Source organism: Biomphalaria glabrata, chromosome 14, assembly GCF_947242115.1.
Source record: "Biomphalaria glabrata chromosome 14, xgBioGlab47.1, whole genome shotgun sequence".
Lineage (NCBI taxonomy): Eukaryota > Metazoa > Mollusca > Gastropoda > Planorbidae > Biomphalaria > Biomphalaria glabrata.
Window position 1 is genome coordinate 35,952,379 of NC_074724.1, and position 18,825 is coordinate 35,971,203.

General features: G+C 34.9%; 1 protein-coding gene across 2 annotated transcripts in view; it reads right to left on the minus strand.

Moving 5' to 3' along the window:
• The window catches only part of LOC106051979 (multidrug resistance-associated protein 1-like), a 44,741-nt gene extending 26,272 nt beyond the window's left edge, over nt 1–18,469 (minus strand). The window contains exons 1-7 of one of the 2 annotated variants that reach the window (XM_056010445.1): nt 18,050–18,469; nt 4,389–4,568; nt 3,504–3,632; nt 2,323–2,451; nt 1,163–1,288; nt 638–699; nt 232–372 (exon numbers count right to left, since the gene is read on the minus strand). In XM_056010445.1, the coding sequence (XP_055866420.1) occupies nt 232–372; nt 638–699; nt 1,163–1,288; nt 2,323–2,451; nt 3,504–3,632; nt 4,389–4,568; nt 18,050–18,100 (818 nt within the window). In that variant the 5' untranslated portion in view covers nt 18,101–18,469. Of the gene's footprint in view, nt 1–231; nt 373–637; nt 700–1,162; nt 1,289–2,322; nt 2,452–3,503; nt 3,633–4,388; nt 4,569–7,148; nt 7,241–18,049 lie in introns of those variants that run through there. The other variant, XM_056010446.1, reaches the window with a different exon arrangement.
• Between the last annotated feature and the right edge of the window lie 356 nt (nt 18,470–18,825).

Sequence of the window (18,825 nt, forward strand, 5' to 3'; positions counted from 1 at the left end):
TTCACCTTTCATAACATAAACAGGTGAACTATATATATATTGCACTCTGAACCCCTAACTCTTAGAGGAAATTTAATATCTTCTTCCACCATGAACTTTCTATTTTCATAAATAATAATAATAATAACAAAGATAACTTAGCATTTCACTTTGTTATGTGATATCTAAACAATTTTCTGTTTCATTCAAAGGTATCAACATGCATTTAATGTTATAAAAACTGTTACATACTTTTTTCTTTTCTTTGCAATATCTAGTTCTGCCTGCCAGGCATTCTCAAACTGGGGCACAACTCTCTCTGCTTTATCTCTAGTGTGTAAATCAAAAAGGTCACCCTCTTTGATACCTTTACGGTAGCCATGAAATATAATTCTATAAACAAGAAAGAGAAAACACAAGGTAAATTACCAGATAAGAAAGAAACAAGCAACTCAATATTGAAATAAATAAAAACCCATCCTTTTTCTAAGATAAACTTATATTGGGGTGTTAGTCTCAATAACCAATGACTTAATAAAGTTTAAGACTAAAACTAACAAGAACATTTGGGCTGTCACATGGATAGGTTTAGAATTAAAATAGCAATCTTTCTTTTTTATGAATATCAGTAATTGATAAAAGAATAAGATAGACTTACCCGTTCATCCACCAAAATGTCAGTCTATTGGGGAATGAAGCAGTAATTTCTGGAGACAGTTTCTAAACAGAATAAATAATTTAAAGATTAGATTTTTAAACTTAAAGTAACCTTATATAAGATGATGTGTTAGAAAATAGCATATCAATTATAAAATATTATGTCATCTGTAGGCCCTAGATTAAAAATTAAAAGTAGCCTCAAACACTGACTTACAAACACAAAAACACAACCTAAGAAAATTATTCAGAAGAACACAAAGATAAAGGCACATTTCTTATTTCATATACTTGGACTTATTCACACAAGTCATCCTTTTTCCTTGGTGTCATTAGAGCTTGGAAAGGGTTGCTTGAATCAGCCAGGAATACCAATGACTTAGCAGAGTTTAGGTCTCAAATTAGCATGCATGATTAGGTCAAAATAAGGATACTAACCATCCTCTTTTGAAGGAGTGCCTGTAGTTTATAAGCTAAGATAATGCTGACGCTACTTGTCCTAAAAGAAACTGAATATTGTTGTTACCTGTCCCAAGAGTTCATACCCCTGCCTGGTGACTTGCTCAGCAAAACTAAACAAAATGAATTGAGCAAACAGCAGTGAGAAGTACAAGACAAACACAACGAAAGAAAACTGGTGATGATCATAGTCCTGAAACAAGAATAGAAACACAGATAAACCCAGAGTTTGCTTAAATCACTTTTACTATACAACTTTGCTCTTAAGTTAAGTTTTACCAATAGGCCTAACATAAATAGAAATAACATTACATTTAAACCTAGGATTGAAAATAACAATAATTTACTTTTCCTAATGGTGCACTTAATCTTAGTTGCAACTATCAGCTTTAAAATGATTGTCTATTAAGATTTTTTTAAAATCTGGAAAGTTTTTTATCAAGGATCAAAAGACATAGTGAGAACAGACCAAAATGTTTAGAAATCTCTACCCATTATCTTAAACAGACAACCTGCTACACTACATTCAAGAAGAACATTAAGACCTATATGTTTAAAACTTTTTTAGATTAGTTTTTCTTTTTAGCTCTTGTGTTTATATTTGTAATGTTATCACAGTGCCTTGAGCTCAAATATTGTTTGTTAACAGCACTTTATAAATTAAATTATTATTATTATTCAGCCTAGCTACTTAGTTTATCCACGTTAACCATGAATTTTAACCTTTTATGCAAAGTATTAGACTCTAACAGAACAACTTCAAACTAGAAACTTTGCTTGTCTCAAGTTTTACAAGTTGTTTCCAACTGCTTCATATGCATGGCAATATCATGAGGTCCCCAGAGACCTTCCTGCAGGGAACAGTACCAGGGAAAAGAAGAAGAGACAGACATAGAAAGGAATGGGAAGAATGGAAGAGCCTGTCAGAGATTCTATTTAAGGTGAAAGACAGAGAGGAATGAAGGAAGATGGTCATCAGATCAAGTATTGTGACCTAACTGTCGAACAGATTACGGGATATGTGAAGGTAATCTGTTTTTATCTCAACTCTTCGCATTTTTTAAATAGATTTTTATTGCCTACACTGAGATTCACATCTTAAAGATAATAAAAAGAAAAATTTATTTTTGACAATTTTATTAGCTTTTTTAAATTAGTGCATTTGACTAAGTTAATGTAATAAGTGTGTTACTAGATTTCTATTTTAAATACAGTAAGCTTGTTTACCTTTAAATAAATCTTGGTATAAAAAGGAATGATGTTGGCTAGAAATGTCAAAGTCCAGAAAGTCCACAAGACCCCAGAGGTAATGATTCCTTTGACTCGCTCTAAGTGAATCAGGAACACAACTAACAGCTGTATAAGAAAACAAGTTGAAAACATTTCAAAATCTTCTACCATCAACATCTAAGTGAAGTGGGCGGAGAGGAAGAAGGAGAATCTTAAAATATAGTCTGATCTCAAATCTTAATTGTGTCTGCAGGTTCCCCAATCAAAAACATTATCATGTATTGATGAAGAAAAGCAGAAGCAAAAAAAATTGAGTGAAACGCTATTTTCTTTTTCTTATCCAAAGACATATTTGAAATATTTTTTTTACCAATGGTTTCCCAAATAAAACAATACTCTGACTTCAATGATAATTGTAAGTGACACAATACATGATAAACACATGATGGGTGATAAATACTTGGCTTCAGAACTGGAGGGTCTCGGCTTGGAATACTGGAGATGACTTCGATTTTTAATTTCGTGATCTTTAGGGCATCTCTGATGGGTGATAAACATTTGGCTTCAGAACTGGAGGGTCTCGGCTTGGAATACTGGAGATGACTTCGATTTTTAATTTCGTGATCTTTAGGGCATCTCTGAGTCTGAGTCCATCCAGCTTTAATGGGTACCTGAGATTCATTTGGGGAAAGTGAAGGTGGTTGACCCAAAACAGATGACCTTTACATCATCTGCCCGATAGGTCACTCAGTCTGAAAGGGAAATTTTTAATACACTTTCAAGGTAGCTGTTAGTGTGAAGTGCTGAACAGCTAACCAGGCGATTGACCTTTAACTGGGACCAGAATGGCTTTTCACATTTGAAATTTTTTGCATTTTAGTTGACACACTGATAATTTATTTTAAAAAAATGACACACTAAGAATAGAGTTGTTACTAGTTTCTAAGCATGTAACAGGTGATAGACATATTGACCTTTCTGTAGTTTAACCTAAGACTAAATCAACCATTGACTATTGAAGGAAATAATGCTAATGACATTTTTAAACAATTTTTTTTTTCTAAAGTAGTTCAGCCATAGTTTGAGATAAAGTGGCAACATACATTTACACATTTACAAGTAACTAAGGGAAATTATATATCATTACACATTACACTGTAAACATAAGTCAAGCTTACATATGTAATGGCCTTGATGAAGCCAGACAAGTAGACCACAGTAGGGATAGCATCTGATGTACTACGGGAGTCTGGCTCAGACTTGAGTGTATCAATCACAGACACAAGGCAACACAGAAAGCTTATAATCTGTCAAAATATCGAGAATATTTAAACAATAGAGATAAGGAGAGATAAAACAGCACAGTACATTCCTAAATTATATTCATACCAATTTCAACTAGTTTTGATAAAAACAACAATACATTTTAAAATCAATGCAATTATTTTTGCTTTTATTTTCATATAATCTGGTCTTGTTCAGTCTACACTTATTATGCACTAAATTTAGAGATGCTTCAGGACAAAACACTAAAAAATAAAGCATAGTACAGATATGTATATATAAATAAAAACTATGCATACTAAATATTGAAAAAAGAAGGAAAATAAGATAAAATCTTATCATATATGGACATTCCTTCTAGAGAGAAGATAATTTTGTCCTATGGGTATCCATGTGTGCTATCTTCTTATCTTATAAATTACAGATATCACTTCAAAAGATAATCTAATCTTTCAATCTAGTTGTGCATATAAATTGGAGACTTCAACTCTGCTAAGTCATTGGTTTTCTTGGCTGATTCATGCAACCTGTTTCATGCTTTAATGGTACTAGGATGAAGGGGCAGTTATATGAATGGGCAACTACTCTCATGTGTTATTACCATAGTAAGTCCATTTTCATTAAAGTCTTCCAAAGAAGATAGAGGAATCCATAAAAGCCCTACCGAGGAACCCACATACCGGTACTTATATTTGGGACTGAATACAATAAATATGGGGACTGAATACAATAAATAGAGGATGTTAAGCAGGTGGAAAGATGATGTTTTCAACTCTTACCATTTTGGAAACATTGAGTTTGTTGACAGGCAGAGAGAAACTGTCCACGTAACAAAACAGGTAGATAAGATAAAAGGGCAAGGTTATCCAGACCAGGCCGCAAGGTACCCAGATGATCAGTGAGTTCTGGAAACATGGTGTAAACTCTGGCCAGGTGTTGTTCAAGAGAAGGTCAACATCCTTAAGGTCAATAGAGGAAATAAACAATTAACAATGCTTTACTAGCTATACAGATTAAAATGGTAAATGTCAAACTATTTTTTTTAGTAAATACAAGTAAAAAAGAAGTTCATATTATTACAAAATAATGCACAGTGACATACTTATAGGTTGATATAACTATCTACCTGAGCTTGTTATAATCTAAAAAAAAATAATTAAAATTTTATATATACATGCTAATTTTCAATATCACTTATCAAAGTAGCTTTAAGTTGCCATGTATTTCTAAAGAAAAAAATACATTCAGTACTTAGACAATATATATCATGTCATAAGTAAGAAACGTATGGTTAAATAGAAGTTATCATGATCATCAAATCCTCTCTTGCAAAAGTCCTGGACAGAAGCCCTGCTGTTGTGGGTGATGCATATATCATAATATATGTCACCAAATAAGGTCAAGAACTTGTGGCTTTGCTGACCTGTTGAGATGGAAATCCGAGTCTAGGGCAGTTTTAAAAAATAGTAGATACCGGTACTGGTTTCTCTTCCTCCCCACAGCAGAGGCACTGTGACTCAAAGTTTGGTCCGAAAGGAGCAAAATATGAACCAACGACAACAAGACAGTGGTCTATCCACTGTGCTTTAATACTAATAGTTAGTAATAGCTTGTTCATGTCTGAGTAGCCTCCACCACCAGGCGGCCTTTTTGGGGCAGCAGTAATAGAAGATCATAACATTTTTGAGAGAAATAATAAAGAAAATATGTAGAGTAGAAGACATGTTGAAGTAGGGTTTTATTTTTCTAGCATTTTCTTTAATATTGTTTACAGAAACTAGTATCCTCTAGTGCTGCTCTTCTAAGGCTCAAGATTTTAAAAAAGATGCAGAACTAAGCTTCGATTACAACATCAGAATCAATCAAACCAACATGTTCAGCACCAATACGGTGCAAAGTGCTTCAGTTACAACATCAGAATCAATCGAACCATCATGTTCAGCAGCATTACAGTGCAAAGGATTCAAATAACATTAACATCCTTTTTTTTTTAAAAAAAAATTAGTGCTGATAAAAACAGAAATAACCCACTACCGTGCATGTTTTGAGATAATCTTTTTGTAAATGATGTGATGATTTTTCTAAATGTTATTGAACAACAAACATCTAATAAAAGTATCTAACTCGTATAGATCTATTTAATATCTACCTGCAGCACTTTATTCACAACTAAGTTTCTATTCTCAATCCACACTAACAGACCTAGCTGTTCAACTCGTTGTTTTCCATCCCTGACATTACCCTCGCTAGGCTGACCCATTTAACCACTGGACAGGTACAAGACAGTGGCGTAACTTAAGGGTTACACTCGTACTCCACGACAAACACATGCACACCAAAACCCTTTCACAACAAATCATATAGGCCTATTGATAATTTGCTTGCTTGATAAGTTGCTTGTAGTTAAACATTTTTTTTTAGTTAATTTGATATTCATCATCATCATTGGCCTCCTTCAGTTGTAGAACGACTATGGTTCATATCAGAGCGCACTTCCTCATGTGGTTGTGGAGCCCTATTTTGGAGTCATAAAAAGGGTGAATTGTCTTTTACACTACAATAGCTTCATTTTGAATATGAACACTTATGAACCACTCAAAACACGTAGGCCCTACAGTACAATGTCAGATAATTCAGTTCTTAAAACACTATCTTAGAACAAGAATCTTGTAGTATTCTCATTAATGGCAAAGATATGTTAAAATCTAGAGAAGTGACAGAGATAAGGACTATATATATTTAATCACCTGTAAGAGTTTTTAACTTTTAAAAAATAAACTTTAGTTTTGTAAGCTTGAAAACACTTCTTTTAAAAAGACAGTGTATAGGCCTAATTACGATTTAATTATATCATAGTATAATATTTAATATAATATTTTAATACAAAAGTGAGTTTATCTAATAATTATGTATAACAATAGTGAGTGACTGGCTGGTTATGTGTTATGCAGTTTGAATGGTCATCACAATGGTCAAGAGTTCAATCTGCAGAAGGTTTGGGCTAGGCTCTAGGGCCCTAGGCTAGATCTATAATTATCTTCATAGCTATCAAGAGCTATCAAGGTCACAACTAGATCTAATGAAAGATTCGTTGAATCCTAGATCTAATGAATGATTCGTTGAATCCTACAACAATGAATGTTTGGGGACATCAATCTTCTCCAATTTTTTTTTTCTTCTTATCCTTTAGGCCTATTTTACAGACGTTACTTCAAAAAACATTTCATGTGTCAATCTAGGCATGCATGTTAATTAATGACTTTTCTGCTAAGTCGTTTTTCCTGGCTGATTCAGACAACCCATTCCATTCTCTAATGGCATTAGGGAAGAAGGAGCACTTGTACGATTTGTTTTCTAGCATGAGCATTTAATTAGGTTTTTGTTTTTGCTATTTGTAAATTATGGTTCAATGTTTTATGGTTTATAGCTACTTAAGTAAATTTACATTTTATTCTTCTGTCCTGAAGTGTCTCTTAAGTATATTGATTTTACTAATGGTGTTACTCTAATCAAATTGGAATATTTGTTATAAATCTCACTTATAAAGCAGATGCCACGCAGATGGGCAAGACGTGGGGACAGTTGGAGAGACTCGCCCAGAACCGAGACGCCTGGAGGAAGCTTGTTGGTGGCCTTTGCCCCGAAGGGACCACAGGCAGAGATGAGATAACTCTCACTGCTCTGCTTTGTGTCTGTTCTAGTTTCTTAATGTTTTCTTGAGTTGAGCTCATTGATGAGGAGCTCTTTTGCAGTATGTATCATGAAAAAGTAGATGGCTTTCTTTTCAGCAGCTCGACACGAACCTTACCTATATATTTTTAAAAAAAAAGGAGGGGGGAGGACTAAATAGATTTAAAAAAAACAACTATTGGCAATAAAATCATGATTTAATCAAAGTTATAGATAAATCAGTAGGTCGACTTCCACAGGACATTCTGTATGGCGAACTAATAGAAGGCAGGAGAGCCGCTGGTCGCCCACTTTTACGTTATACGGATGTATGCAAACGCGACATGAAGCTCTTCAAAATCGACAGTAGCAGCTGGGAATAGGTGGCACTGGATAGATTCACATGGAGAGAGAGCATAAACGAAGGGTCACTGAGATGTCATACACAACAGAAGCAGAAAGAAGGGTGAAAATGCAACGGCGCCTGGTGACTACATATGCCCGACCTGCGATAGCAGCTGTGTATCAAGGATTGGCCTCTTAAGTCACACAAGAAGTTGCAAAGGGGAAAAGATTGTCTATCGAGACGTATACTGCCAAAGATAAATCAGCTATGCGTATTTTACAGTAAAGGTACAGATTGCGATCTATATCTAGAACTAGATCATGTTGACAGTGATAGCCAATCCTTTTACAACTGGGGGTCATAAACGTTTGCTAAACATGTGTCACTTGGTCGAACATCAACGCAAAACATACCGTGGAGCCCAATGGAACTATGGAACCAATAATTTGCGATTTCATTTTGCATCTTGGACAGATTCCGATGTCCAAATGGTTCGAGGCAAGCACGCCCCTTTTATGAACCATGTGACCCGAGAAAGGCTTTTATCTCGTGGCCAGGATGAGAAATTGGATCTCTCTGTCAGGAGGCCCCCGTCGACTAAGTGATTCATTTATTCACACCCGTCTTGGCATGTTGCACGTTCTTCCGAACCTCTGCATGAATTCCTCCTTTCATGTGTGGCCGGAAGCTCAAGCCCCACGTGGGGGCCATCCTTATGCCTATGGACAGAAGTTTAAAGGGGTCATATTAATTTGCTTTGTGTCAGGGGTCACAGTTAGTGCAGCCATGACTCATAAGCCTACTGAGAAATGATGCATTTTATCACAGTGAAATACATTCCTGTTGATAACTTATATTCTCTTCCTAATCAGTATCCGATTAATTCAGATCTACTATCTTATTAGTATGTGAACTTTATTTAAACTATGGCGAAAACATAATTGCATGACCCACAAGATAAAAGTCGAACGTTTTTGTTAAAGGCGTATTTTTGACTTCTGCTAGCTTTTTGATCTAAATCATTACGCCTACTGCCCCTTCCTAGACCCTTTTATTTTTTTTTTACTTTATTGTTAAAGCCTGTTAGACCGAAAGTATCTTCAGAGGAGAAGGGTGTTTTTTTTTTTATGAAGCACAAGCGATGACCTGCTAACTATTGTAAAAAAAAAAAAAAAAAAACGCAAACTAAAACTATAGGGCCATATTACATGGTTTTCGGGGCTTGCAAAAAACCTCCCTTCAGGGAACAGTACCAGGAAAAAGAAAAAGAGGCAGACAGAAAAAGCAATGGGAAGACAACATAAAAGAATGGACGGGCCTGACATTGAAAGGGGTTTTATCCAAGGCAAAAGACAGAGAGGAATGGAGAAGGACGGTCGACAAATCTTGTGTGGTGCCCCCAACGGTCGAACAGACTAAGGGAATAGTGAAATTGAAGGCGACAAGCATTATGAAAGATAGATTCCTATTGGGCATTAGAATTATTAGAAATTGAGAAAAAGTCAAATTAGTATGAGCAACTTTGAACATTGGTTCTTTGACTTACACAACGATGGGAAATATTTAATTTTATTAAATTCAAACGGAGAAACTTTGTTTTTCCTAGTGACATAGTGAATCCAGCCATACCATACGGAGATAGGAAAATTTTGGTAAATTAATTAAAAGCCATTGGAGATTGTCTAAAAGTTATTCCCAATCATTTTCTCGTTGTGCTACATATTGATTTTATAATTTAAGTGCTAAATGTGCGTGTTATATGTATAGTCTATGGTTTTATGGGGTTTATTGTTATTTGCATCTATATCATTACTGTTGTAATAGTAATGCTAAGGTGGACAATTTTAGTCAATTTCCATTTGTTTGTACCGATAATCTTATCTTATTTATATATTTGTTTCCATTTTATGAACATTTTAATAGCAAAATTTTAGGGATTACGTGATTAATAACATTCAATCCTTATCTTCTTATCTTATATAATACAGACGTTACTTCAAAAAAAAAGAAGATGATTATGTCCTTCGCGTCATGCATCTAGTCATGCATGTTAATCAATGACTTATATTATGAAAAATCACTGGTTTTCATGGCTGGCCCAGGCAATCCATTCCATGCTCTAATAGCACCTGTAGACCTAAGACCTAGGAACTTTATATAGGTAGCCTAAGCTATGTAGTGTGTCCTAATAAGCATTTACATCAGATCATCTACAGTAGAAATAAAAAATACGATATTATTGTACTTTGAACTATCTATGTACATTTAGATCTAAGAAAAAAAAATCTACCTATGGAGGAAAGATTTTTTTATCCTCACCATTCTAGAATTTTCGTTATAGACCCACCCTTTTAAATAAAAAAAAATTATTTCGGTTAGCAATGGTAAGTTTTAAGGTTGCCTATTGTTAGTTATCTTTGATCTACAAAGCATATTAATCATTAATTGTTTCGGTACATCTTCCACTCAGAAAACTGAAACATTTGTAAACATTGTTTTTATGCAGCGCATTGAGGAGTACGCCGTGAGACTATGGTCCAATCTCTTTTGTGGACCCATGGGGAGAGGGGGGTGTCTGGGAGAAGATTTCAGTGGTGCAGCAAACACAATTCTGATCGAGTCAGGATTCAAACTCCAGCCCCATCGATAGGTAGCCAAGCAGTTTATACCAACCACCAATAATGGTTTTGAAGGAGAAGTAGTTAAGGTGCGTTGGAGTCCTTTAAGTAGCTATCGCCTTAACCACCTCCTTGGATCTCCTTGGATCTCAAGATTTGTGCTTGTTTTAGGTGTTCCTTAGAAGATCATTTCAAAATCTGATCAAATATCAACTAAACGTTGACAGCATTTGTCCTACCTGAAGCTGTTAAGAATGTGTTTGAAATGCGTCTCAGCTCTTATAGATCTTCTCTTATATAATACAGACGTTACTTCAAAAAAAGAAGACGATTCTTATCTTATATAATACAGACGTTACTTCAAAAAAGAAGATGATTACGTCCAAGGCGTCATGCATTTAGTCATGCATTTTAGCCAATGACTTAAATTCTGCCAAGTCACTGGTTTTCCTGGCTAGCTCAGGCAACCCATTCCATGCTCAAATAGCACTAGGGAAGAAGGAGTATTTGTACAAATTTGTCCTAGCATATGGGACGAGGAATGTGCCTTTATCTTTGTGTCTCTCAGAGTATTTTATTAAATTTTGTTTTTGTTTTTTGTTTTGTTTGATTAAGACCTCTACGTCCTACGCGTGTCCCCAGGTCAATCTAGTCATGCATGTTAATCAACGATTTAAACTCTGCCAAGTCGTTGGTTTTCCTGTCTGATTCGGGCAACCCATTTCATGCTTTAATAGCACTAGGGAAGAAGAAGTATTCGTGCAGATTTTTCCTAGCATATGGAATAAGAAATGTGCCGATTATCACATATTTAACAGAATCACACGGTTCTATATAGCACTACTTTAGACCTATATGTTTTGGCATCATACAAAAATAAAACAGGCCACGTTAGGCCGCTAGGTCGCAATACAAGAACGCATAGGTCTATATTTCATTCACAACTGTATTGGGCCTACCATTGTTTTCACGGTAGGCCTGGCCTAATAACTTGACAAGCGATTGAGCACACACACTTTAGTATTAGAGAATGGAACCTCGCTATACAGGATAGCAGTTGTGTAAAGTCAACTTAAGGTTTTGTTTTCTGCTGATAATAGATAGGCCAACGTAAGGGCCTAAGATAAACAAATTTGTTAATCATTGTGCGCAACACAAACGCATATATATACCGGTATATAAGAGATCCATAGATCTACAATTCTGAAGCCATGTACGGCCTTATGTTTTGTTTTTTATTGATTGATTAACACCCCCACGCGTATAGGGTAGAACGACCGTTGCTATGTGTCCAGTAGGGGGGCCAGATCTAATATTATACATTCCGTATTGTTAAAAACACAAGTAGAACTAGGGCCTACTAGTACCATATTGCTTCCAAATCTTATCTTATTGATAACAGACGCTACTTAGAAAAATAAAAGATAATTACGTCCTACACATTTCATGTGTCAATCTTGTCATGCATGTCAATCAATGACAAACTCTGCTAAACTCTGCTAAGTCGTTAGTTTTCCTGACTGAATATCAATTCTCAATCAGCAATGTACCCCAAGATGTCCTGTAGATCTAATAAATAATTACGGCGGTTAGGCTCAAGAATAATAATACTAAGGCTTGTCTTCGAGTCCGAAGATTAATGAGGAATGCAGTATTTCCCGTGGCTACGCAGCCTCAGCTGTGATCTATATATTTTGCTACATCCAGGGCAATCATAACCATTGTCCGCCGGTGGTCGATTAAGATTTTCTTTTTGCCGTCTACGTCTATCCTCGGCAGTGGATTTTAGTTTGGTCTCAAAAGTGTATCCCCCGGCTCAAGAATACGTTACTAAGAACAGGGTCATTTAATACGCCAACATCTTCTATATCTTGTAGATTACAGACGTAACTTCAGACAAGAAGATAATTATGTCCTATGCATTTCATGTGTCAATCTAGTCAAGCATGTTAATCAATGACTTAAACTCTGCAAAGTCGTTGGTTTTCCTGGCTGATGCAGGCAACCCATTAGCCCTTTTGTTGTTGTTTTTATGGAGAAATCCAATGACAAAGATTGGCTAACGATAACAAGTAAATAAAAAAAAGGCCTCATTTTATAGGCCTATATGAATTACCGGTATTAAGTTATAAGATTTACCCCTATTTTTGTTTCCTCACAGAGAAATTTAATGACACTTGAATCAGATTAGACTGTCAACAGACTGGAACAGACACAAAATAGAGCAGTGAGATTCATAACAAACGAATATTCATATTTGACTAGAGTAACACCTTTAGTAAAATCACTAAATTTAGAAAGCCTTCAGGACAGAAGACTCAAAAGTAAAGTAGCAATTATACATAAAACACTGAACCATAACCTTCAAATACAAAAAAAAAATGTAATAAAATACTCTGAAAGACACAAAGATAAAGGCACATTCCTCGTCCCATATGCTAGGACAAATTTGTACAAATACTCCTTCTTCCCTAGTGCTATTAGAGCATGGACTGGGTTGCCTGAGCTAGCCAGGAAAACCAGTGACTTGGCAGAATTTAAGTCATTGATTAATATGCATAACTAAATGCATGACGCGTAGGGCGTAATCATCTTCTTTTCTGAAGTAAAGTCTGTATTATATAAGATAAGATAAGAATTAAAATTAATAAACTAAATTACGCCAGACGTCATTCGAAATTCGTAAATACTTAATCTTCTCAGGAGAGAATGCAGGGGAAGTAAATTAAGGATTCTAGGCAAACAACAAATCCACTTTCTTTACTCATTGATCTAAACGTTAGTCCCATTGGAATAGGGAGTCCAAAATTTATACATTGATGTATAGTATATAAATATTTTCATTAAAAATTTTCGCTAGTTTAGGGCTTTATAAATGACAAAATAATGAAACAAGTTTAAAGTTTGAATGCAACAATAAAATAAAACTTGTGTAAAATAAAATAAAAAAAGTCTGTATTTTAAAACTCGAACTATATTAAAGGAAACAAATCAGAGTCCCGCCAGCGTTAAAAAATACTAATATGTCAGTATAATGTCACACGAGGAAATTTAATATGCAAACATGTACATGTTCAGATATGAAGTAGCCTAACAATTAAGTGCATGTCACTTCACTAAACAAAATTATAACCTACATAAAGACCTAGTTGATTTAAAATAGTAACTGAATACGTTTATTAAAAAGTACAGATAGATCTACCATTCAGCGAAGTGGTTTTTGCAATTTACAGTGACAGTGCAAAAAAAAAAAGGCTGATCTAGATTCTATTTACTATGGCGCACATGTGCCCAAATCTGGACCAAAAGACGTTCCGTTAAGTTCTCAAAATCTAGGTCAACTTTGGCGACTGGGTCATTTCATATATTTTTCGATCCATGTCAGACTTCTTTGTCCCTTAAACCAGTTTCATAACAGTTTTATCCAGCCCCACTGCCCACCCCCCTCGAAAATAAAATGTACGGAAAGGTCGTGCTGCGCAGATGGAGGTATTTTTTTTAAAGGTCTCGTGGTTTTATAAGAACGGGGAGAACTTTTGGACTGATTAAATATCACTAAAATTATAACACAAAATCATTCACAAAAAAAAAAAGATTGAACGCACTATCGCCCTGGGATACCGCTGACTCATCATGACAAAAATCTATAACAATGCTGACATTTGCTAGAAGTTTCTCTCAACACTTGACACTGAGCCTCGTCATCAAATAAGGCTTAGAGTCAATGTCTTACTATTACACAGCTTCTTTTCTATAAATTAAAAAACTGAACTTTAAAAACAAGCGAAATAAAAAAAAAACAGTTTAATGGGAAGAACCACAAAAGCCATGTCATATATCTCAATACTGTAGGAATAAGTCCCTTTATTCTATGTAAAAAATACTTAATTAATTACGACTAATTGATTAACTAATCTAATTGTAATATGTGTTCATGTAGGCCTATTTATGCAAAATTTCAACTTTATCCGTGAATGGGAAGTGGGTGAATAAACGTGTACAAAATGGAAAAAATAAGGGACATAACTTATCTACAGCCACATCTCTCAATAAGTAGCATTTATTTCCCTTTTTCAATACCAAACCAAATAATAAATTACCAATAATTAACTAATTGACTAATTTTTTGATTGATTCGTGTTTTGTTAGGTACAACAAAGAATTGCGTACATCTTCAACTTGATTCTAGAATGGGTATGAGAGAAAAAAACGTGAACCAAAATTGTACCAGAGTGAGTTGATTTAAGCTTTGGAACAAAAGATTCCTAGCCTCTTTACGACCTCTTCCCAGCCTCTTTACGGCCTCTTCCTAGCCTCTTTACGGCCTCTTCCTAGCCTCTTTACGGCCTCTTCCCAGCCTCTTTACGGCCTCTTCCTAGCCTCTTTACGGCCTCTTCCTAGCCTCTTTACGGCCGCTTCCCAACCAAGAGCTTACGGATTTTTAGATCTTCTTTTATCCTAGCATGCATGGATAGATGAACAAATGGATACGCGTAGGACGTAATTATTTTCTCTTTTAAAGTAACGTCTGTAATTGAGAAGATTAACCTTTGATCAGGTCTTCAGTCACCTTTTGCTAAAACATCAGCACCTGGCCTTGACTGGAGACTAATTGTTAACCAAGACTGACATCTCTTCCCCCTGTCATGGCAAATTTTTCTAAATTTGTACTACCTTTACTATTTTAACTGTGACTAGACCTTGTTTTTAATGATTTAACTGTCTAGAATTTAGCCCTTGTTATGTAAAGGGAGAGTGATCCTTAAAGGATTACGGGCACGACATGGCCTAAATTGCTAAATTGGATGGCTGCCTGGTCGTGCGGTTTGCGCGCTGGACTGTCGTTCGGATTAATCGACGGTCGAGGGTTCAAACCCTGCCGCTCCCATCCCCCGTCGTCCTGCGGGAGGTTTGGACTAGGAAGTAAACTATCTTCAACTCTGAAGGAACATCCGAAACATGTAAAACAAAGAAAACAAACAAATTGTGCCGATGTGCCTAAACTCAAAACTCAACCCCTGCAGGTGGGTAAATCTCGGCAGTCACTGACACACAAACAAAGTTAAGAGACACTGCAATAGTACGGAAAAGATCAACAAAATGTTCCAGGTGTAGAATTAATAACACTAATAAACAATAACAACATGCAGCTAACAGATGAAACAATAACAACACGCAGCTAACAGATGATAGTAAGATATTGATAATTAGCCATGATTAACAAATGATAAATGGATATAGTTCAAGGTGATTTTTTTTCGTGGAAATTTAGGCCAATTAGTAGTGATGGGAACTAAACTAACTTTTAAAAGTTAAACTAAAACTAGTTATCAGCTAAAATGAAGTAGTTAAACTATAAGTTTATCATGAATTTCAAAATATAGTTAAACTAAACTAAAGAAAATTAATTAAACTATAACAAACTTTTTTTTTGAAAGGGGGGGGGACGGGGTTGACATAGAAATATTTATCCATAATAAAATCAGTATTAAGGATTATGTTTCTTACATAAAAGTTAATGCACAATAAAATTCTTGAAAAAGATGTCTAAATAAATATGTGTTCTTGTATTTTTGCTTGCAATTAAAACCTTTAGAAACGAATGGTACTCTTTTTTTTTAAACTTATATTAACTTATTATTAATTACTTATACCGATAAAGTTATAAATCTCAATAAATAACAATTAATTAAAGTTTAAAAATTAGATGAAATAGAAACGAAATTGTTGGAGTTTTAAGAAACATTTGACCGTATAACTATTTCATAGTGTAAAATACATGCTTGACTAACCATGCCGATGTGCTATTTTATTTTGTCTGACCACTAAAAATAGGCTATAACTAACACTATTGCATAACCGTTAAACGCGCAAGGGAAAAAAAACAGGGTGGTCTTGTCATTATGGACTACACACTCAGTACACTATGTAGGCCTACACGTGTACGTCTATCTGGCTAGGTTGTTAAAATCAGTTGGACACAGTCTATTTACTTTCTGGGCTGGGAGGGTGTGTAACTATTTTAGTTTAAAGAACATGCTTGACTAGCCATGCCTCGTCTGACCACTCCACATTAAGCAAAAATACTATTGCATAACGCGTAATGAAAAAAATGCAGGGTAGTCTTGTAGTATCATCAACTACACACGTACAGTACACTAGGCCTACATGTGTATGTCTAGCTGACCAGACGTTAAAATCAGTTGGACACAGTCTATTTACTTTATGGTCAAGAGAGGGTGTAGATTAAGATTTTTTATAGAGTTGGTTATCCTAATGCTTTAAGATCTATTAGGCCTAACTGTCGATTCTTAGATCTCAATACTAAGTCTTAAGACTATAAAAAGAGTGTACTTGATGTTCCTGCAGTTCATAAATTATTTTTTGCGCAAATGAATTGATTAAAACCACTAAATATTGACCTAACTCACTAATCAGATTCCCACTATAAACAGAAATTAAACACCACCACGTGGCTCAAAAAAAAAAAATTCGGAACAACCCCATTTATAATATTGCATAGAAGCTTTTGGCACAAAATGTTTAACATTTTATAATACTGCTACTATCAATTGCAAATATTTAATCCCATGACTTCTACCAGCATCTTACTTTACCCTCTTCAAATGCAAACTGACTAAATAGTTGTTAACTGCATCATTTTTTTTTATAATCAAAGTTATTGACATCACATGACCAGAAAACAGGGATGTGCTTTTCAACCCTGACCACATATTGAAAAGTTGTACAAATTTTAATTAAACTTTTTAGTTAGTAACTAAAAAAATTAATTAAACTACGATTTTAACTAAACTTTTTTTTTCTAGTTAAACAATGGCCTTAACTAATTTATTTTAGTTAAACTAAAAGTTTCTAACTTTTTAGTTAACTTTTGCCAATCACTGCCAATTAGTTAAATCACACAATAAATCGACCACCAGCGGAAAATGGCTATGCCTGCGCTGGATGTGGCAAAGTTAGGGCTGCGTAGCCACGGAAAATACTACATCTACGGACTCGAAGACAAGACTTCTTCTTATTACTGTTCTTATTATTAAATCGCACAATAAATTAATTGTTGATTATAAAGCGAATGTCTTCGAGTACGTGGACGGCGAGATCTTACTCATCATAGACGTTTTTTTAGCTAAAAAGATACCGGTAGCTTTTTTTTTTCAGAACTGTCATGCTGCAGAACTAAGCACATAAATTCGAATCCCTAAAAAGACGAAGAACATTTGTATTCGAGATTACATTTGATATGCTTTGATTTGCTGATCACCTGAAGGTAGCTCGAAAATCTTCTCCTAGATAAGCGTAACCCTAAAGCTATATATCCACTCAGAAAAATTGGGTCAGCGTTCTTGGAGCATATTAGGGCCTATTGTTACATGAAGACGATTAATAGAAATAATAATCATTAATAATAAATCTGATAGATCTATATACTTTGCCCGTTTAGATGTAGGCCTATTCATTGTGTTTTTGAGTGATCACCTAATGCTATTTCGCTATTAGTCAAACAAAGCACAAAGTCAAGAGAATATTGGTGGACGACATTGTTATTTCCTCTGTTTTGACCAGTCACTTTGTAGGCCTACTTTGGCCAATATTGGGTTTTAGTTTTAACACATAGATCTACACATAGATCTACACACATGCTTGCACACACCGACACACACAAGATCGCACTAAGAAAATGTCACTTTATAATAAAAATAAAAATATCGTCCGCCGTTTAATATTCGTAATAGCCAGTTCAAGTAATCCTAGTCAAACATTATAAAAGTAAATAAATGCAACTTACAAAAATCTTACTGCCTCCACAGAATTCACTAAAACTTCCATTGTCATTCATTCTCTCGTAGTTTTTGACAAACTGCAAAACATCAGACGAAACGTTAAGTCCGAAATGAATTTACAATGTCATTTTGAAGTCCCTCGACTTTCTACACGCACAGTTTTTACGGATAGTGACCCCTGACACATTTACACCGGTAGCTTACATAAAGATTTTATTGGAGCGTATCAAACGCAGTTTGGAAAAAAAAAAAACTCTATCCACCAACACAGAAAAAAAAAATCTAGATTATTGAAACCAACGTTATAGGCCTATATATATATATTTTTAAAAAGTACTGAATAAGAAACCTCGATCTAGATCTTGTTAGAAAATAACTATAAACTACACAGTTTGTAAATAATTGCGCTATTCTCTTGACGCAGACGTGTTTTGTAGTTATCGTCTGCTACTATTTGGCTCCGCCCACTATTCCTAACGTTTTTCAAATAAGGTCACTAGTGGGTCACACTTGGCACTCAGTACACTGAAAACAATAGGGGCGGGGACTTGTTAGATTGAAATGTTTGAGATATGGGCTATTAATATTCTGATACAACTGAAGTACATCTTTTTTTTTTTTTTTTTTTTGTTGTAAATTAGCTTTCCACATCATTAAAAATAAAAGTACATAGCCCTTATTACATGTCGATTCTTATTGATAGTCAAATGTTTAGTTCTATCAGTTAACATTATTTAACAACCGTCCCCCCCTCTCTCTCTTTCTTTCTCATCGAGCGTCA